We start from the raw sequence: 22702 nt of genomic DNA, 5'->3' as shown, positions 1-22702 counted from the left end.
AGTATCGCGTTTCAATAACTGAGCCCTATACATCAACACAGAAAGTTTGGCTAGTTGGTCTTGACGCATTTGCTATGACATAGTTACTAGCGCTAACAAAACTACCAGGAAAACAAAGGTGGAACAGGAGAGAGCGCTAACGAGATTTCTTTCCGTTAGTATTTTTAGCGTGTGGTAAATATGTCGCTATACATCCTTGGCTGCAGCCAGTTAGTTTTCGTCTACTATAAATGTGGCCGAACCGATAGCAGTAAATATCGATGGACGAGCAAGTGGCTGACGTCCAGCTTTACTTGGGATTACAACGCAGCCTCATGCCTTTGTCCTTATGGTTAGATATTTCAATTACATTAATTACACTGTCAAATGTTGCATCGAATAACCGGAACAAGAAGATATTGAACCAGGAGCTGTTAAATAGTTTAATAGTTTTAAGAGCAGTACAATGTTACTACAACGCTGTGCTGTGACTGCACTTGAGCTGTACAGCTATTTAGAACGGTTTTCCGTGATGATGTTCCCGCGCTGATAAGTGAACATTAGAGGAATCCAAAGAGCAAGGCATTCGGGAAAGAATGTCCAAATTTATACAAACAATACATCACAATAATTACCGAGAGATGCTTCAGATTGATAAATGCTGCCTTATGATTTCTGTCTAACATTATTGCTGCAGATTCGAAAGTTCATGGATAGGCAAATTTTGAGGTTGGGACTTAGTGTCTATATATCTCGCAGTAAAAACGCCACCAAACTTCAAAGCGTTGTGTACAATTTCCGTATTCTGCTCTGTTTAGTTGCGTTCGGATAGCACAACGATCATGCGCAAACAGAAGCGGATAATAAACGGTCAAGTTACTATTTCACTTCGAAGTTTGTTTGTTATCCTGATGTTCTTGCACATGGAACCAGTCTCCATAGACATTTTCTACACACGAGAGCAGTCTATTGCTTTCAGGCAGAGGCCTTCGTGCAGAGGCGATTCCAACACGGGAGCGAAAGTTCCCGTGAGATAAATCACAGGGAGCAAATTTTAATAAATGAAAACTTGAATGACTGCATTACTGCTTTGCGCAGATTCACGGTGACCTCAATAACGCGAAATGATACAAAGAACACTTACGTTGGTCCCTCGCATTGTCATGTACTTATGATAGCAGAACCGGAAGGCGATGCACATCTTGGATATTCCCTGCAAGATATCGATGACAAATAGGGTTATATACATGTATGTTGCCACAGAAATGTTTCCTGCAGATAATTACTAGATTTTCCATCAAGCGGTTGTAATAAGGTCAAGTTCAAAGTTTTTGACGACATAATTTCTACACAAGGTCACTGCAGAAAAGTCAGAGGCCTCTGCGGCACACCCAGCGCAATAACAGCGTATGCTGAAATAACGGCTTCGTATGATGGACGGATAGATGCTGTGAGCGTCCTCTTTGGAAAGGGCCGGTGGGTGGCGCCACCAAACTCTTGTTATTGTCTAATGTCCTAACTATGCTAAAAAGGGAGAAAAGGAAAGTAAAAAAAAAAGCAGGATGAATTTGAATGACGAAAATTTCTGAAGGCCTATTGTGAACTTTGCTTTCGCACGCCTCTGTTATTTGACGTTTTCCAACTTTCCTTCCAGCAGTATTGCAATCGCCGCTTACTAATCTCTACTGCGGACGTGTTTACTTTACCCCTGCTCTTGCTGAATTTAACGGCTTCAACGAGGCCAGTGATTTCTAAATCGACCGCTGGGAGGATATCTTCACATTACAATGCAACATGCTCCATCCTGTCCCTCGTTTTGCCGAAGCAAGCACATGCTTCTTCTTCATTCTGATATCTCGCTTTATAAGTTCGTGTTCTAAGGTATCCTGATCTCGCTTCGAAGAATCATGAGCTTCCCTTTGAGTTAACATACATAGTTTGTTTCCTGATTTCGTTTATTCCTCTTAAGCAGTTACTTATAGGAGGTTTCTTTTCTATTGTCGCCACCCATGAGACTGTCTCAGCCTCTGACTTTCCGCTTGGTGTTCTTTGTTGGCATGTTATTCACCATTCAGGTCGCATAGTTGCCGGTAAGCTTTCTAGTTCTTTTCCTCCACTGTGAAACAATGTTTTTCCAGCACAAATTCTTGCAAGCTCTACCAGCGAATTTACTTGTTCCATATTCCTCTGTCGTTCTTCGTAATCAATTTTACTGTGAACTTCCTTCACTTCAAAGCTTGTCCAGCCCTGATCACCCTACACAGCTTCATTTGTAGTCTTCCCGTAAGCACACATTGCGAGGCGTCCCACTGAGCTTTGGTTCCCAACGTGTCCTTATTGTATCCCAGATTTTAAGCAAACAACGGCATTTCCAAATATAAGTCCTCGAACCATACACCTTTCGACATACCCAGGAGCATCTCGTACCTATTGTATCCCCATAGCGCTCCGTGTTTCATTATGGCCGCATATCTCTTCCCCTTTACTGTAATTGTTTTTTCTTGTGTTTCCATATATCTATTGCCTTCGTTTATCCATATACAAAGGTATTTAAATTCTCCTACGCGAGGTATTTCCTGGCCCTGTATTGTCACTGTCTTTTCACTGTTCTCATTGAATACCATAACACCTGATTCTTTAACGCTAAATTTCAGACCTAGCTTATCGCCGTCCTGTCCGCAGATATTAGCGAGACGTTACATATTGCTTTGCTTATTAGCCGGCAAGAGAATGTCGTCCGCATAAAATAAACCTGGAAGCTGCTGCTCTACTACTGCACGCGCCTGTTTGGATGAGAGATTAAAACCGATATTACTGCCTTCTAATGCCCTCTCCACCCTCACAATGTACATCATAAACAGCAGTGGGGATAAAGGGCACCCCTTCCTCAGTCCCTTGTTGATATGAACTTTCTACTCGCTCCTGATCCCTTCCCATTCAACGCAAACGGTATTTTCTAGGTAAATCTCTTTCAAAAGCTGTAGACAATGGTCACGTAAGCCTTCTGCTTCCAGAATATCCCACATGTTGCGGTCTACGTTGTCATAGGCTCCTGTAATGTCTAAAAAGGCGACATACAACGGTCACCTGTCTACTCTGGATACTTAAATATATTGAGTGAGGTACAATAAGTTATCATCCAGACGCCTACCTATTATGAAGCCATTCTGAAGTTCCCATAAAATGGCATTATTCTCCGTCCATGCTTGCAGCTTTAAGTGAATTGCGTGCATTGCTAACTTGTACATTACTAGTGTATTGGTCAACGGTTTATGTGAGTGAATTCTGTCTTTCTCCCCCTTACCTTTATAAAATAAATTCATTCTACTTTGTTGCCAGCTGTCTGCTATTCGCCTATCTTCTTAATTTTTTCCTACTGCTTTCGACAGAGCTTCCTTACTTTTGCACCTAGTTCGTTTATCAGCCTAACAGGAACTTCGTCTAGCCCTGTGACTGTGCGCTTCGGAATTTAGTTTGTCATCACCCCAAATTGGCACCAAATTTGCCACCACCAGCCCTATTTCTATGCAGTTCTCTTTGATTCTCTTTTTTTCCCTTAAGTAAAACGTCGTCTTTGCCTTAGTAGATTCGTCTGCTATTTTTCAGATCTTTTTTTATGCCGCGTCCCCTTCCAGTTTGTCTCCATCGTCATCTAGGGTATGTTGTATTGTTCCAGACTTCCTGCATAATAAGTTCATGTAGTTTCAAAATACTCTAGGTGCGGCCTTCTTTTTCTTACGTATTTCTCACAACCAGCCTTCACGTTCACCTTTTATCTTTGTTTGAACCAGTATTTCGTTATAGATTTTTTCTCTCGGTATATTTCCCATTTCCTGACCACTTCATCCTGCGGCAACTGTGCTTTGTTTGCCTGCCTGTGCCCTTGGGAAGCGTTCTGTCGTTCTGTGATTGCTTCTCGTACCTCCCTGTTCTACCAGCTTTTTGGTTTCTTTTTTTTTTCCTTTCCAACGAGCATGTTGCTTCTCTTTCCGTATTTCTGTCGTTATTACACTTAGAAGCTCATCATATTCCCAATCTTTGCTTCGCAATGTATCAAGTTCTTCCTCGGCTCTTGTGACTACATTTGTTATTCGCTAACTGTTCAAATTTGGACCGGTACTTTTGTGCTCCTGCTCCCCTTCGTCAAATACATATCCAATTTTCAAAATGATGCGTTTGTGGTCACCCCGTATGCTGCGATTTTATTTTCGGCAGCGCGCACTAGAGAGTCTTCGCGGCGAGGTCTCTCCGCGTCGCTTTCACGAGAATGATCTGAGCTGCCGCCAGGCGACTCATTCTGCTCTTTGCGCAGTGGTCTGCTGAGCTCGACGTTGACTGGCTGCAACCATGCGTATCTCAACAATTCGCTTCGTCAGCAGCGGCTCGCACCTTGCGAGGAGATGTCATACCATGTACCGAAGAGCAAACACAGGTATCCAGACTTTGCAGCACATGTCACATCGCTGATGGTGATGTGGGATCTCGTTTAAAACGGGGCGGTGAAAAATAGTCACCTAGCGTGCTTGACTTAACGAGGACCAGCCACATGCAGCATGCAACTACTACATGCAACTGCTACATGTATGTCTGCACACCATGGTGGAATACAACCCGGCTGCAATGCAACGTTTGCCTTTATCGACGCTGCTCGACGCGCATGCCACAAAGCGGGGCATATGGCACCATATGATGCTGCTGCTGCTGATGATGATGTATTGGCATTCCATTTGAAACGGGTCGGTGGCAAACAGTCACCGAGCCTGCTGGATTTATTCAAGTATGTTATACGCGTTTTTCATTCTAGCATGTTTCTGTACATCTCGGGAATCGGGAATTATGATCTTTAGTGAAGAGAGGAGTAACTACATCGGGTCGATTCAACAGCAAGTCGTACGCATAGTCAAGCACTATACGTCATCGAAGTATACATAAACAAAGGAAAGACTTACTCTAGCACCAACCAAGAAAAGCTTAAAATAAAAGGGAAGCGGAATGCAGTAATAATGAAACATAGGGCAGTTTGGGGCCACAATAAATATGAGGCGATGCGTGGTATGTGGAAAGGGGACATGGTGCCAGCACTGACGTTACCAAATGCCATTCTGTGCCTAAATTCGGATATATTGACAGGGTTTGAAGTTGAAACCAGAGATCGGTGGGATGGATGGGTTTGGGAGCCCACGGTAAAAACCACAAAGGCGGCAGTGCAAGGGGACATGCGTTGGACCTCGTTTGAAGTCAGAAAACCGTGGAGGAAAATTAATTTCGAAGAAAGATTCAAGAACATGGACAAGACAGTTCACGAAGAGATTCCTTTTGGTACTTGTCTAGTTATGCATAAGCATTGTGCCTCTTGCTCATCTTCATGCAGCCCGGTGTCATTATCAATGTTATCGAACTTGATCCGACCAGTACAAATCCTTATCAACCCTCATTGTCGGTTCGCTTATCATGCTCGCTAGCATGTTGGATAGCGAACATAGTTAGGCAGGTTATATGCAGAAGGAGTTCATTATGGCACTCGAACTCACGAGCATTGGTGCAAATTTACGTGAAGTTAATTAGCTTCAGTTAGGATATAGTCAATTAAGGCGCTAAAACCCTGGACCTTTGGTGGTAGTGTAACCTACGACCTTTCGTGTTAACTAAGGTGAATTAACGGATATATAGTGGTACTTGCAAAACCACTCCTACATTTGCTGAGGGGGTATGGAAGGCTTTACTGATGGTTGGAATGTTCTTTATTAAAACGTACGCTGTTCCGTGTGTTGTATGGGTGATTTCAGCGAATGTGTGCACTCTTCCATTAACTTTGCCGAGCGCTTGTAGGCTTTGCCTTATGTGAATATGAACCATTCATAGTCTTACGTGACGGAAACGTTGCTCGTTGGGTAGGCATAAAAATGCTTACGAGTTTGCTTAACGGACGGCTACACGGCACAAGCTTTTGTACCTAAGAAGCGTGCACACAGAATGAAGGAAAAGATCATGAAATTTCAAAGTTTAGATAAACAACCAGGAGTAATCAGAAAGAAAGTGAGAGAAAGGCAGAGAGAGCGAATTAGATGCGAAGAATGGAAATTAAGAAGACCATGGATATTTACAAGAATGAGAAATATGAAAGATGGAAAAATCTGTACGATAACAGGAACGGGAGGGCCTTGCTATTTCAGGCTCGTTCTGGTTTCCTAATGACAAAACCATACCGAAGCGAAAATTCGCATTAGATTAGGAATTTGCGTGTTGTAGCAGAAATTCGGAAACCACTCAATACATCCCAATGAAATACGAAGTGATTCAACCAGCGATACCAGTACGTAGCGTGAAACTTCAAGGATTGCCTGGATTTCAATTATACTGAAGAATCAACCGGTCAGCACTTGAGATAATCAAAAGACCTTTAGAGAATTGTTGGAAAAAAGCTTGAAAGATACTGCTAAGATCGAATCTATTACAGGCATAGGCAGCAGCGGATGGGACATAGCGAAAATTAAAGAGATGTGTGCAAGAATGCTAGAAGCAAAGGTATTGATACTATACCTATATTGGCCTCGAGCTCCACCACTGGAAAAGCTGGCGCCACTGTCGGCGTGACGTGCTAGGAGGGATCACGTGGACATAGCGGCCGCGTCGGCTGCTTCGGGCGCGCCGAAGCGAGCTGAAAACGAGTTTAAATTCCCTCGTACGCTGCGGTCCTCATTTAGTGGCGAAATTTTCCCGCTTCGAGTGTCTCCTTTACAACGCTTGAAAGCACTACAATGGGTAGTGGCTGCCTTTGAAGGCGCGCAACATGGTAGGCTACTGCTCGGTGCCGCAGGGTCGGACGCACGTAACGGAGGCCGGTGTCAGCCTTATTCGCACGTAGCCGCAGGACAAGAACCTGCATGAAGCTTGGCTGGCGAAACATAAAACCGGCAAACAGTCATCGGCTACAACTCGGGTATGCAGCAAGCACAGACGCGAGGAAGATTTCTGCTACGGCGCCCGGTCTGCGATGTTCTGAAAACGCGCACTGAGACGCTCGCCCGAGTCCGCTGCTCGACTAATGTCGTGACGGTTTGGTCTATGAACTTGTCGATGCTATAGATACTGGCAAGTTCAGTGGAGTGGAAAGGCAGCGGTAAGAAGCACATTTAAGGAAAGCATGGCATATGGTCATGTTTGTGTTATGAATTAATGCGCTAAATTACAAAATAGGAGCAGCGGGAAATTGCACGCTGAGAACACCGATAAACATACAGTGCGACGCAACTCGAGAAATACTATTGAAAGGTCAAAGAATTTAGAAGAAAAAGAAGATTGAATCGTCGCGACGGCACATCACAGTCCCCGTAGGCGTCGAAGTCTCTACAATGAAATTATTTTTGAACAGCTGTGATAGCGCCCACGCATAATGGTTGCTTGTATACTGTCAAATGCTCATATTCTGCTGCCTAAATCTCATGGCACGGAGCGAAAACGCGCGCGCGGTGAAAACGAAACAGTGCGCGGACAAGCATGCAGACGCGCAGTCTGTCGCTGCGAATCTGCGCGATCGCTGCATTGAGGCTTCGTTCTATTACACTCCATTTAGTTATACAAACACTATAAGAACATATTTCACATAGTTTGCTCTCAGCGTTTACCTACCTTTCACGCAAGAAGCCGGTTCGGGAGACTCCATCGCGGCGACCGCGCGCAGTGGCGTTCACTGTGCGTATTTGGTAAAGAAATAGCGTCTGTAAACGATTGTGTGCTTTCAGTTTGCCCAAGATTATTATTTAGACAGTAATAAACTTCTCTCGTTTCGAAAGTACTTACAGAAATGTTCGGAAGAGCGCGCGCATGGTGTTTTCAGAGAGCGCTGACAGCAAAACCTATGAGGAGCGCGCCACGTGATCCCTCATAATACGCCAGCGAGGCGATTCCGATAGATGGCGACTCCGTAACTCCTCGCCGCCAATAGCCCAAACAAGCTAGGTGATGATTTTTCCCCTCCCCTTTCAGAGGGGCGGGAATAAATCATTATCTTCATCACGGTCAAGTGAAGTGGCACGATACGATGCTAATCATGATGACGAGGATGATTTATTGTCATCCCCTTTGAAGTGAGGTGGTGACAGTCACCTAGACTGCTTTATTTAATGACCTATGCTATACATGCTTCACCATAACAATTTTACACATCTTCATGGCCTTCCATTCCATCCTCTAGACTACTCTATCTACCTTGTACCTCTACTTATGCAAGTGCTACGTAGCATTCGCCTGGTGTGATAATATACAACTGCAATGCAAAAGGCGTACGTATTGTCACGTGGTCGTGAGGTCAAAGAACATAGTCGCAATACTGTGAAAGGCAAAAACTAGCTTTTATTGGGCGAACCTGTGCCCACAAATCAGGCTACGCTTAAAGCACAACGAGCGCGGCGAACACAGTAGGCGATCGTCGTAAATCTGATCAGCGGGTCAAGCGCGTCGGCTTTTATAGTGCAGTCGTCAAATGTTCCAGACTAATCGTTCGGACCCGCGTGCCTTCCACAAAGTTCTACACCATTCGCGTTACGCGATGAAATCAGATAACACAAGGTTCGGCGACAACAGACAGCCGGGTAGAAGCATCGATAACTTTCCAGAAACGTCGGATACATGCAGGCGCGTCCCTCGCTGTGCGATTACAGTTGTTAAGCGGCGAAACGTGGTTGCCCGATAAAGACAGGTACACGTGTCAATACCCCCCTCTTAAAAAGCATCGACCCGATGCTGCAAACAAACGAAGGTAATAAAAGCACTCGTAGCAAAGAAAAAAACAAAAATGACGAAGTCCGTCAGCGTCCGTAAAAGGGTTTAAGGCGCACCACGTGGACCACTTCAGATCGTGCGCGGCGCCGCTGTGAATGCGAAATGCCGTCTGGCACGACCCCATAGTCCAGTGCGCCAATACGTCGGATGACCTTGTAGGGTCCGAAATAGCGTCGGAGTAGTTTGTCACTGAGTCCTCGTCGGCTTATCGGGGTCCAGACCCAAACACGGTCGCCAGGCTGGTACTCGACGAAGCGTCGTCGGAGGTTGTAGTGTCGGCTGTCGGTCCTCTGCTGGCTTTTGATTCGCAGGCGGGCGAGCTGTCGGGCTTCTTCGGCGCGCTGGAGATAGCTAGCGACGTCAACATTCTGTTCTTCAGTTACGTGCGGCAGCATGGCGTCAAGCGTCGTCGTCGGGTTCTTGCCGTAAACCAGCCTAAACGGCGTGATCTGTGTTGTTTCTTGCATCGCCGTGTTGTACGCAAAGGTTGCGTACGGCAGGACCGCGTCCCACGTCTTGTGTTCGACGTCGACGTACATTGCTAGCATGTCGGCGAGGGTCTTGTTCAGGCGCTCCGTGAGACCATTCGTCTGCGGATGGTAGGCAGTTGTCCTCCTGCGGCTTGTCTGGCTGTACTCGAGAACGGCTTGGGTGAGCTCTGCTGTAAAAGCCGTTCCTCTGTCGGTGATGACGACTTCTGGGGCACCATGTCGCAGCAGGATGTTCGCGACGAAAAATTTCGCCACTTCGGCTGCGCTGCCTTTTGGTAGAGCTTTAGTTTCAGCAAAGCGGGTGAGATAGTCCGTAGCCACGACGATCCACTTATTCCCGGATGTTGAAATTGGAAACGGCCCCAACAAGTCCATCCCAATCTGCTGGAATGGTCGGCGAGGAGGTTCGATCGGCTGTAGTAATCCTGCTGGCCTTGTCGGTGGTGTCTTGCGTCGTTGACAGTCTCGGCATGTCTTGACGTAACGGGCGACGTCGGCGGTCAGACGCGGCCAGTAATACCTTTCCTGTATTCTCGACAGCGTCCGGGAGAATTCGAGGTGTCCAGCGGTTGGATCGTCGTGTAGGGCGTGCAGTATTTCTGAACGCAGCGCTGACGGTACAACAAGAAGGTAGCTGGCGCGGACTGGTGAGAAGCTCTTCACGCGCAGGTTGTTTTGTAGCGTGAACGAAGACAACCCGCGCCTAAATGCCCTAGGGACAACGTCGGTGTTCGCTTCCAAATACTCGACGAGGCCTTTTAGCTCCGCGTCTGCTCGTTGCTGTTTAGAGAAGTCTTCCGCGCTTATTATCCCAAGGAAGGCGTCGTCATCCTCGTCGTCTTGAGGCGGGGGATCGATGGGGGCGCGCGATAAGCAGTCGGCGTCGGAGTGTTTTCTTTCGGATTTGTATATTACCGTGACGTCATATTCTTGTAGTCTGAGGCTCCACCGCGCCAGCCGTCCTGAAGGGTCCTTTAAGTTAGCTAGCCAACACAATGCGTGATGGTCACTGACGACTTTGAATGGCCTGCTATAGAGGTAAGGGCGGAATTTAGCTGTAGCCCAAATGATGGCGAGGCATTCCTTTTCAGTCGTAGAATAGTTGCTTTCCGCTTTTAACAGCGACCGGCTAGCATACGATATCACCCTTTCAAATCTTTCTTTCCTCTGGACAAGGTCAGTACCGAGGCCTAGGCTACTGGCGTCAGTGTGGATATCGGTATCGGCGTCCTCGTCGAAGTGTGCAAGTACCGGCGGTGACTGCATGCGTCGTTTGAGTTCTGGTTCTGGAAATGCCTTGGCCTGCGGCGTTTCCCACTTGCACGCGACATCACATTTGGTTAGATGTGTCAGCGGCTCCGCGATGCTTGAAACGTCCTTGACAAAGCGCCTATAGTAAGCACAGATGCCAAGGAATCTGCGCGCTGCCTTCTTGTCGGTTGGCTGCGGGAACTTTGCGATGGCAGCTGTCTGCTGTGGGTCGGGGCGTACTCCTGATTTGATGATCACGTGGCCTAGGAACAAAAGCCCATCGTAAGCGGAGCGGCACTTTTCCGGCGTCAGAGTGAGCCCTGATGACTTGATGGCTTCTAACACTGTCGGAAGCCGCCTAAGGTGATCGTCGAAATTTCTGGCGAAGACAACGACGTCATCCAGGTAAACAAGGCACGTCTGCCACTTCAGTCCGGCTAACACCGTGTCCATGACGCGCTGAATCTTTGCAGGCGCCGAGCACAGTCCAAATGGCATGACCTTAAACTCGTAGAGGCCGTCTGGCGTGATGAAGGCAGTCTTTTCGCGATCTCTCTCGTCGACTTCTACTTGCCAGTAGCCAGACTTGAGGTCCATCGAAGAGAAGTATTTAGCGTTGCAGAGCCCATCCAATGCGTCGTCTATGCGTGGAAGGGGGTATACATCCTTCTTCGTGATCTTGTTCAGTCGACGAGAATCGACGCAGAAGCGTAGGGTTCCGTCCTTTTTTTTTTACCAGGACTACAGGAGAGGCCCACGGGCTTTTGAACGGCTGGATGATGTCGTCGCGCAGCATTTCGTCGACTTGTGGCCTAATAGCTTCACGTTCTCGCGTCGAAACTCGGTAAGGGCTCTGGCGGAGTGGTCGAGCGCTCTCTTCGGTTATTATGCGATGCTTTGCAACTGGTGTTTGTCGAATCCTCGATGACGTCGAAAAGCAGTCTTTGTATCGTCGGAGAAGACTTCTGATCTGTTGCTGCTTACTCATAGGAAGACTTGGATTCACGTCGAAGTCTGGTTCGGGGACAATGCTGATCGGGGTAGATGCGGCTGAATCCGAGAGGACAAAGGCATTGCTGGTTTCCACAATTTCGTCGATGTATGCGATTGTCGTGCCCTTGTTGATGTGCTTGAACTCTTGGCTGAAGTTGGTTAGCATAACTTGCACTTGCCCTCCGTGGAGTCGAGCGATCCCTCTTGCGACGCAAATTTCACGGTCGAGCAGTAGATGTTGGTCGCCCTCGATGACGCCTTCTACGTCAGCGAGTGTTTCAGTGCCGACGGAAATAATAATGCTGGAGCGCGGCGGGGAGCTCACTTGATCTTCGAGCACACACAAGGCGTGGTGACTACGACAGCTCTCCGGCGGTATCGCTTGATCTTGTGACAGCGTTATCGATTTCGACTTCAGGTCGATGACTGCGCCATGTTGATTCAGGAAGTCCATGCTGAGAATGACGTTTCGTGAACACTGTTGGAGGACAACGAAGGTGGCAGGATAAGTCCGCTTATGAACGGTAATTCTTGCCGTGCAGATCCCAGTCGGCGTAATCAAGTGTCCTCCAGCGGTCCGAATTTGAGGGCCTTCCCATGCAGTCTTAACTTTCCTCAACTGGGCGGCGATGGGTCCACTCATGACGGAGTAATCGGCTCCTGTGTCTACTAAGGCGGTGACTGCGTGGCCGTCGGGAAGCACGTCGAGGTCGGTGGTTCTTTGTCTTGCGTTACAGTTAGGTCTTGGCGTCGGATCACGGCTGCGTCCTGTTGAACTGAAGTTGGAACGTCGCGTCGTCAAGTCGTCTTTCATCGGTGTAGGCTTCCTGATTTCGTCGGGACGGCGGCGTGTCATTATGTCGTCCAGGTAGTTTCTTCGGTGTCTTCGTTGGCGGCGGAGGATCTTCGTCAAGACGACGAACAGCAACCGCACCTCCATCGGTTGCTGCTTTTAGTTTTCCGGATATGGGCTCGCTGACCGGCCCCGGCCTGGGCCAGTGTATGGTCGGCGCTGCGGCGACAGGTAGCGGCCAGGTGATGGCGAACGTGACGGTCGTCGAGAGCTCCACTGAGTAGCGGCGAGGTAGTCGGCGATATCGCGGGGGCGTTCACCTTGCTGCGGGCGCGGAGCGTTCACGGCGAAACCTCGCAGTCCCATCTCCCGGTATGGACATCGTCGGTAGACGTGACCCGCTTCTCCGCAGTGGTAGCAGAGCGGGCGGTGGTCAGGAGCGCGCCAAATGTCCGTCTTCCTCGCGTAGGTGCGCTTGGCGACGGGTGGTCGTGCTGGCGGTGGCGGCGGCGGACGACGGAACTGCGGCTTGACAGGGCCCTGGCGTGGTCGCGGAGGGGGACCTTGACGGCGGGCGACGGCGGCGTAGTTCATCGCTTGCGGCTCAGGCTGGGGCGATTCAGGAGCTACTCCTAGTTGTTGTTAGAGCTGCTCACGCAAGGCGTCGGCAATCGAAGCCACTTGAGGCTGTGATGATGGGAACAACTTTTGTAGCTCCTCCCGCACGACCGCTCGGATAGTCTCGTGCAGGTCGTCGGTGGCCAGTGATTGAACTCCGGCGTAGCATGTCGAGATCGTGCGGCGGTCGAATTGCCGGTTTCGTATCTCGAGTGTCTTCTCGATGCTGGTGGCCTCGCGAAGAAACTCGTCGAAGGTACCATTCTGCAAAAAGTTCGTACCATTCCGGCAAAAAGTTCCTCCTTCACACCACGCATCAGCAGGCGGACTTTCTTCTCCTCGGGCATTTCAGGTTCGGCGTGGCGGAAGAGACAGCTCATTTCTTCCGTGTAGATCGCGGTCGTCTCATTAGGTAGCTGCACCCGGGTTTCTAATAGCGCTTGGGCTCGTTCTCGGCGTACGACGCTTGCGAATGTCTGCAGGAAGCCGCTTCGGAAAAGTTCCCAGGTCGTTAAGGTGGCTTCTCGGCTCTCGAACCACGTCCTGGCAGCGTCTTCCAATGCGAAGAAGACATATCGCAGTTTTTTATCGCTGTTCCAGTTGTTAAACGTAGCGACTCTCTCGTACGTCTCAAGCCAGCTTTCCGGGTCCTGGAAATTTGAACCGCGGAACGTCGGAGGCTCCCTGGGCTGGTGCAGCACGACGGGTGAAGCTGGGGCTGCCATTGGGGTGGACTTGTTGGCCATCTTCCTAGTCGTCTCAGGCAAAAGTCCGTGCTCCGGGGCAGTCCTTGCAGCCTGCGGCTACCTCGCTGGTTCTTGGCGAAGTTGGTGTCTTCCGAGTGAGGGCTTGGTTCATGGATTTGTGGGGGCGTCCGGTACACGAACGCAAAGCACCTCCACCAGATGTCACGTGGTCGTGACGTCAAAGAACACAGTAGCAATACTGTGAAAGGCAAAAACTAGCTTTTATTGGGCGAACCTGTGCCCTCAAAACAGGCTACACTTAAAGCACAACGAGAGCGGCGAACATAGTCGGTGATCGTCGTAAATCTGATCAGCGGTTCAAGCGCGTCGGCTCTTATAGAGCAGTCGACGAATGTTCCAGACTAATCGTTCGGACCCGCGCGCCTTCCACCAAGTTCTACACCATTCGCGTTACGCGATGAAATCAGATAACACAAGGTTCGGCGACAACAGACAGCCGGGTAGAAGCATCGATAACTTCCCAGAAACGTCGGATACATGCAGGCGCGTCCCTCGCTGTGCGATTACAGTTGTTAAGCGGCGAAACGTGGTCGCCCGATAAAGATAAGTACACGTGTCAGTATAGACGGTACCAGGTGCGCATCTCACATCACAAGACAAGTGGCATGATATGATGATCATGATGATGTAATTGGCATCCCATTTGAAGGGCGGCGGTGACATAGTGACTCTGACTTATTCCAGCATACATGTCTTTTTTTCCTTTATTCTACCAAGTTTGTATAATCTCCTTAATATTCTTTTTATTCCTCAAACATTCTCTTCCTAACTTGTGCGGCTACCTATGCAACTGCTACATAGCGTGCCACCTGGTGAAATAACGGCAAACTGTAATACAAAGTGTGCCGTACCTACGCTACGCGGCCGCATGTTATCTCGCTTTTATAGACCGCGTTTCCGCTTCAAGCTAGCAAGCACTGGCGTGGCGCAGTGGTATATTGAACCACACGTTGTGAGTCCGGGCTCAATCCCGGCGTGAGCTTAGTATTTCTTTTTCTAAGTCCTTCCCATAGCTGCGACGGACAGCGGTGGCGGCGGTGGCAGCGGTCAACATCGCCAAACGAAATGGATTTTAGAAAAACACCTAACCGTCTTCGCTGTAAGAAAAAAGCCGCTGTTTCGCCCGAAAGGCGAATAATCGATGGCGACAGCAAATAAGTGGAGAGCTGTACGACGTAAGGATAGTAGTTTTATTTGCCCTTACAAGCATGTAAACATAAGCACACAAACAAATTAAAAGGAATGGCGTCACGCGCGCAAAATGAGACATGAACACATCTGATTCGATGACTGCGGAAACACCCTGTCAAAACACTGACGTGACGAAGCGTGCCTGCAGCAGCGAATCAAATGACCTTCGTGCAGCCGCTCGAATCAATGCGAACTACGGCGCGGAAACACAGCGTGCGGCGGACTGTGTTCCCGTCGCAGATGGCCTTGAAGACACAGCGGTCCCGGCAGGCGCACGCGGGCGCCCTGTGTGGAAGGCGCTACCCTCCTCCCAGATCTCCGTGCGCGACGGAAGACGGCGCTTCCTACCCGCTTTTCTCGCGTGCGCGAGATTGAGCCCCCGTTCGCCAGCTGACGCTCGCACGCCTTCATTCGCACATACAGCATGCGGCGCGCAGCGACGATTTTATCGCCGTTGGAGTTTATCCGGGACCTCACGGCGACGGCAGAAATGCGTCTGGAGTGTCCATATATTTGCTGTCGCAATACAGCGCTACATTCGTTCAGCCGCGGTATGAACCATAGATGCTGGCCGCGGTCTTCCCAAGCAGGCAACTAGTCTGACTGGGTGTTTGTTGCGATACAGGTTATGTGTACGGATACGCAACTTTGACCACTCGGCATATATGTCCATTCTTGGCCAGTACTTCAGCATGTCTACTTGCAACTGCGACAAAAAGAGTATGGAAGTCTCAAATTTAATAAAGGAATGATTTCTATGCCTACCCTCACAGGTTTGGTTTGGCGGCTGCTGCTGATTGCTACCGTCCTCTGCTAGGTCTGACTTTATTTCGCTAGATATATCTGTAAATACACACGGAGTTTCTGCTAACTTCGGCCAAGTATTAAAAAATAGACGCTACGCATGTCAAGTTGCCGCAGTATTGTTCTGAACTATATGGAGCACGTCATGATATTTGTTCTTTCAATTCGCCAAGGTGGGTAATTAACCAAGTTTGCTCAATTTTTTAGATGTTACCTCTAGCGAATGATCTTCAATACGAGACTTGTGGCGCTTGTTCAGAAACATTTGATTGTTTCATCTATGCTAAGGTTACTGCCCTGTTAAATCTTTTCCAGCCTTTCATTAAAGTGCGCGAAATTTAAAAAATCCCATGCGACTGCCAGCTAACGTGCCTCACTTTTAGTGCCCTCAAATGTAAATTGAACGAATTAGCAAAGTTTGCTCTGCGCACAGGGGTCGGTTCAACAGGCTGCTGTAAATGCGATGGACGTTAAGTTCAGGGGTGAATCTCCGCATGGCTTCCACGGTCTTTCGACGCTAGCGCCAAGGTCCCCTTCAGTTACGGCCCTACAGCAGCAAAATGACGGCGCACACGTCTGTTTGCGTTGTCAAGGCAACAGGAACAGCATCCGCGCAGCGTCCTGGTGTCTTTTTTTTCTTATTGTTCTTTATTATGCCGACCCGCTCTACCCCCTTTCTCCCTTGCCCCGCGCGCCGCTTACTTTTCTTTTTGCCTGAACACATCACGTTCTCGCTTTTTTTTTTTTCGTGCGTGAGCGCTACTCCGCGCATTGGCATTGCATCTGAGCTGGTGCGTGGTGCGCCGTGGGCTATGTGTTTGCACGAACCAGTCTTGCCCATACTTACCAGCATGTGCGGGGATATAAAAAAAAATTCCAACACAACAGATCTTTGGTCTCGTTTTATTAACTTCGTTTCCGAAAAGGCGGATTTTTTATAACGTGGGTGTGAACTACGTGTGTAATAAACAACACAAAAGCCCACAGACAATGAAATAACAACAACAACAAAAAAAAAACGGTAGAAAACGCGAAGGCTGGCTCATCTACACACACATAAAAAAATCATTTTTAGACAACGCCCTCAAGACCACAGTGTAGACGAGCTTCTGATATATGCACTAGGGTATTGCACAAAACTGGACGACGTATGTGCGATAGTCGTCACAACTAAAGAAACTGAAAATTCACTGGCAATGGCAAAAACAACGAAACGCAAATACATAAAAACATAGAACGATAAGAAAAGGTTGTTTTATTGACCGTCATACCAAAAAAAAAGCCAGGAAATTCATTACTTATACACCTGCACAAAAGTATATGAAATGCGTGACTTGTTCATTACTACTGAACCAAATGGAAAAGCAATCATGGAAAAACAAAAATAATATTGTACTAAAAGCGGAAATACACGTTATTTTGCACCTGGCCATCACTTGGGAAACTATGGCAAGGGGTAGCAGAAGGTAGTTACCTTTTGCAGGAGCACATAGAAAACCTTGTCAGAAAGGCCTATTCGTCCATCAAAGGCCAGGTGAAATAAGGCAACACAACTTTCCTTTCCCTACGATTGCAATGTTTAGCAGTAAAATTAGGTCACTGGCGGCACTAAGTCATACCTTGTAACTGGATACTCTTTTGTGTAATAAACACAAACTGCAAAAATATTCATACAGGACACTTGCAATGTTCATGCTTTCAAGAAAAAAAGCGTATCATGCTTATACATGAAGGTTGTTCGCGCGGTTTTCCCCATTGGAAGTTACTTAGATAATACATCAGTACGAACAGCACTTTTTTCAGCTGTTAGTATGTTTATAGATTGGAAACACACAGAAAAAGAACTGAGGGCGGAATGGTAAGGTAGGCGAGATTCTTAAGTTGCACAGAAAGACTCTAGTCAAATAGCAGATGAAAATGAGGAGGAACAACGCGTCGTGCTTGCTCAGTGGTTATGGTGTTGGGCCGCAAAGCACGAGGTCGCGGGATCGTGTCCCAGCCACGGCGGCCACATTTCGATGTGGGTGAAATGCGAAAATACCCGTGTCCCATGCACTGAGGGCCTGTTGAAGACTTCCTGGTGGTCAAAATTGATCCGGAGTCCCCCACTACGGCATTCCTCGTAATCAGATTGTGCTTTTGGGACGTAAAACCCCATTATTTAATTTTTTTAATGAAGAGGAACATCTATTTGTGAGTTTTGTCTACTGGTGAGAGCAAAGTGCAGCACAGTCAAGGCACGACGACGTATGGAGACTCATGGAACCTACACATGCATCAAGCCGTGCTCGTGTACACGTGCGGTCATATGTCCTATGGTCTTCCACTTCATTTAACTCTTCCCAAGATGAATTACCAATGAGCCTTCATCGCCATTCTCGTTGCCTACTGGCTTCTGTGTTTCTGTGCCTAACCACACCCACACAGACCAAATTGCGACATGCGCAGAACACTCGCAACATAGAAAGACTTTCAAGAAGGAACCAACTGCAGTGGCTCAAAAGTGAAAGTGTTCAGGCACACTGCAACGTAAGCAAAATGGAAAACAAGATGCTTCTACATCAACTCCTCATGGTAGACTAGTGGCGCTGGCGTTGCGGTGCTGAGTGAAACGTAGCTGGTTAAATTCCATCCTCAGCGGCCGCATTTCTTTACGGACGTCGTGCAAGAATGCTTGCGTACTTAGAAACACAATAAAGAGCCCCAGCAGGTCAGGATCACACCATGGCTTTGGTACACGAAACCCTAGCATTTAAAAAGTTTGCTTCTGCATCAGCTACAGATGAGTGTTAAAGAACTTCAGGGCCACAACATCAGTGCACCATTATCAGCTACATGATTTAGCGTGAAGGTAATATATCAAACGCAGAACAAGGGCTCACATTAGCCATTGCAGTATTGAATAACTATAGTGTTGTAGTGGAATGTCGTGGGCTAGCAAACAATTTCAGTTGCCACATACAGTTCATTTGAGGACAGAAAAAGTGTAATGAATCTGTGATAGTACAACATGGCTATTTAAATGCAGAACAAATTTCTAGCGCCATCACTGACGCGTCTTCTACTGTAATAATAACCACAGCTGATGGCAAAGAGAAACAAGAAATTCTGATAATCTTGATTTCTTCATATTCTATAGTCTACTACAGGTAAGACATGTTGGGCTAAGAACTGAATTAGTACAACTTTGCATATTATCACCCTGTGAAAATGGTGGAAGAACCAGAGACCAAGAATATAAAAGAATAAACTGCAATTTAGTTAAAGCCCATGACAGTGCATTATTATTGAGGCGGCTGACGAAATAAGAGACGTAAAATGATGACATCAATGACATAATAATGAGAAATGTTTTTGTTTATCAGGTAGGCACAAAATACGTTTCAGTAGAAAATAGATATTACGAAAATTTCATTTTGCAGCTTTTCCAGTTTACTTTTAGCTGACAATATTTTGCCCCACTGCTTTCGTAGAATTCGATTTACGGGCCTTATATGAAGCAGCAACCTTGCTCGACGAAACTGTTCGAGGAAGTCAGTATGACAGCTTGTGGAGCAACACAGTGCCTGGGAAAGGTTGTCGCACAGTTATTTCTCTAGCACACCTACAACGCGTGGTGGTGAGCTACAATACCAATGCTTTCTAGAAAATCTTTTTATATGTTCTTAACCGCCCCAAAGAGAGGTCTCGAAGGCTGTGTCAGGCCGGCAAAGAGTCCCCCCGGCTTACCATGAGCCTGAAGCATGGCCATACACTGTTGGGAGCCTACTAATGCCTGCTCCTCATGTCTTAAAAGGTGGCTGCAAGCACACTTCGCAGGACTTTTTAAAAGAACTGCTGCACGAGATGGGCCGTAAAGCAGTACAGTGCTGTCTGCTCTTCGGCATCTAGAAGCTCGCCACCTGATGTGTCGCAGGAACATGGCACCTCTGCCTCTTCAGCAATGACTATCGGTGCAGCAGCACAACCATCCATTACTTTGGCCAGCAAATAGGTGTCTCCGATTTCACATTTCTCATTTCTCTCTCTTGCTTGGCTTCGCAAAAAAATGTGTTTCAGAGCAGCAATCAACTGAAACGCATTTGGATGCTCATTACAACCAAGATTCCTTCTTACAGTGCCAAAAAGTTTCTCAAGAGGGTCCTGCTGCAAATGGTGTATGAGGACAAAAGTGAAGTAAAAATTTTGGAAGAGGTCTTTCCACAGCAAGAGGACCGGCTAGATGGTGACAAGCCAGCCACAAATTGTGTTAGGCTGTCTGAGGCTGTCAAATCTCTAGCATTAGATCCCTTTGACTGCCTGCTGCAAAAGCTCCGCATAACCAGAGTCAGCACTGGTGGCAAAGTTTATCTTGCCAGGCCTGGCAAAGATGCTTTTGATGCTGAGACAGCAAAATAGCTTGTCAATTCTATCAACAAACTCTCCTGTAGACTTGGCAGTCCCATCTATTTTCCCCAGAGCAATCATGACTGTGAATGCCACCGGCACTGAATGACTCATTTCCTCACTGGCAAACTTTACCTTCATACTGTTGAAAGGTCTTTTGTAAATATGGTCATTTGTCAGTTTTCTTGCCAATTTCATTCTAATTGGATAAGAGCCCTTCTATAACTCTACAATGTGTGTCCATTCAATAGTGTCTGTGCCAATCACACGTTTGCGAGAGGCACGCAGCTTATTTCTGGTGCACGTCATAAGGTGTGGAGTGTCAAACAGAAAATAAACTTTGTGGCCACCCACTTCGAGGAATGATACATCTTGAGTTACGCTTAACTGCTCGGAAAGTGTGACTTTACTTGTCCCCTGATCGCTCACCACTGCCTTAACAAACAGCTGAATTTGGCTTAGCTGTAATTAAGGTAAATAGCAGCCTCCTGATGTCAAGATCGTACAGTTTGGATCATCATCATCATCATCATCAGCCTGTTTTATGTCCACTGCAGGATGAAGGCGTCTCCCTGCGATCTACAGTTACCCATGTCCTGCGCCAACCGATTCCAACTAGCGCCCGCGAATATCCTAATTTCATCGCTCCCCTTAGTCTGTTGTCAATCTCGATTGCGTTTCCCTTCTTTTGTTACCCATTCTGTAACCCTAAGGGTCCAACGGTTATCTAACCTGCGCATTACATGACCTGCCCAGCTCCATGTTTTTCTCTTTCTCAACTAGAACATCGTCTATACCCGTTTGGTCTCTGATCCAAACCGCTCTCGTTCCGTCTCTTAACGTTAGGCCAAGCAGTCTTCATTCCATCACTCTTTGCGTGGTCCTTAACTTGTTCTCAAGCTCCCTTTTCAGTCCCCAAGTCTCTGCCCCATATGTCAGCACTGGCAAAATGCACTGATTGTACACCTTCCTTTTCAATGATAATGGTAATACTGCAGTCAAGAGCGGGCAATGTTTGCCGTATGTGATCCAACCGATTCTTATTCTTCTGTGAATTTCCTTCTTGTGATCAGGATTCCCTGTGATTAATTGATCTAGGTAAACGTACTCCTTCACAAACTGTAGAGGGAGACTGGCGATCCTGATCTCTTGTTCCTTTGCCCCGCAATTTATCATTATCTTTGTCATCTGCAAAATAATCTTCAATCCCACTCTTACACTCTCTCTGTTAAGGTCATCAATCATTTGTTGTAACTCATCTGCATTGCTGCTGAATAGAACACTCTCATCAGCAAACTGAAGGTTGCTGAGGTATTTGCCGCCGATCCTTACTCCTAACCCTTCCCAGTTTATTAGCTTGAATAGTTCTTCCAAGCACGCAGTGAATAGCATTTCAGAGATTGTGTCTCCCTGTCTGACCGCTTTCTTTATAGGTTTCTTCCTGCTTTTCTTGTATAGAATTAAGGTAGCTGCAGAACCTCTGTGAATATTTTCTAAGGTATTTCTGTAAGGGTGTGTACTTGTTTACATAATGCATCTATGAATTCTGACATCTCTGCTTAACAAATGCCTTTTCGTAATCTACGAAAACCATATAGAGAGGCTCACTATACTCCGCGGATTTCTCAATTACCTGATTAATGGCGTGGATGTGATCATGGATGTGTGGCATCGTTGTAGATTATCCTTTCCTGAACCCAGCCTGTTCCCTTGGTTGACAAAAGTCCAGTGTGGCCCTTATTCTATTGGATATTATTTCAGTAAATATTCTATATAATACTGGGAGTAGTGTAACAGGCCTATGATTTTTCGAATCATTAAATCTCAATTCTTGTGGATTAGTATATTGTTTGGATTCTTAGTTTCCTGGGAACCTTGCAGTCGATAGACACTTCCTATAAAGAGCCCCCAATTTTCGAAGTCTTATGTCTCCTCCATCTATGATTAAAGCGACTGTTATTCCATCCTCTCCTACCGCTCTTCCTTGTTTTATGTCTTGCAAGGCTCTTCTGACCACACCGCTACGTATAGAAGGAGTTTCTGTACCCTGTTCATTACTGTTTCTAAATGAGTTATCCTGACTCATCTGGGTACTGTACAGATCAGTACAGAATTCTTCTGCTGCTTTTCCTATATCTTCCAGATTGCTGATGATATTACCCTGCTTATCTTTTAGTGCATACATCTTCATTTGTCCTATGCCAACTTTCTTTGTCACTGATTTCAGGCTGCGTCCACTTGTTCCGGCTTCTTCAGTCTTTTTCACGTTATAGTTTCGAATATCACTTATTTTCTCCTTGTTGATCAGTTTTGACAGTTCCGAGAATTCTATCTTATCTCTTGAGTTGGATACTTTAATTTTTTCTCGTTTCTTTGTTAGGTCCTTTGTTACTTAGGAGAGCTTGACTACGGGTTTCCTTGGTGCCTTGCCTCCCACTTCAGTTGCTGCCTCTGAAGCTAACCTAGTTACGATTTCACTCATTAGCTCTACGTCATCATCATCTCCCTGTTCTAAGGCTGCATATTTGTTTCTGAGTACCAGCCTGAATTTGTCTGCTTTTACCCTTATTGCCTCAGGGTTGACCTGTTCTTCCTTGACCGATTTTACTCTTTTTGAATCTCTCTTCAAATTAAGGTCCATCTCAAAC

General features: G+C 47.0%; 1 protein-coding gene across 1 annotated transcript in view; it reads right to left on the bottom strand.

The window, feature by feature from the left end:
* LOC126540257 (uncharacterized) overlaps nt 1-22702 on the bottom strand; it is a 128951-nt gene that overhangs the window by 43203 nt on the left and 63046 nt on the right. Inside the window, exon 3 of the mRNA XM_050187055.2 lies at nt 1124-1192. Within this exon, the coding sequence (XP_050043012.2) occupies nt 1124-1192 (69 nt within the window). The remainder of the gene's footprint in view (nt 1-1123; nt 1193-22702) is intronic.

Source organism: Dermacentor andersoni, chromosome 2, assembly GCF_023375885.2.
Source record: "Dermacentor andersoni chromosome 2, qqDerAnde1_hic_scaffold, whole genome shotgun sequence".
Taxonomy (NCBI): Eukaryota; Metazoa; Arthropoda; class Arachnida; order Ixodida; family Ixodidae; genus Dermacentor; species Dermacentor andersoni.
The sequence above is the reverse complement of the archived record's forward strand: the minus strand, read 5'-3'. Positions and strand labels throughout refer to the sequence as shown.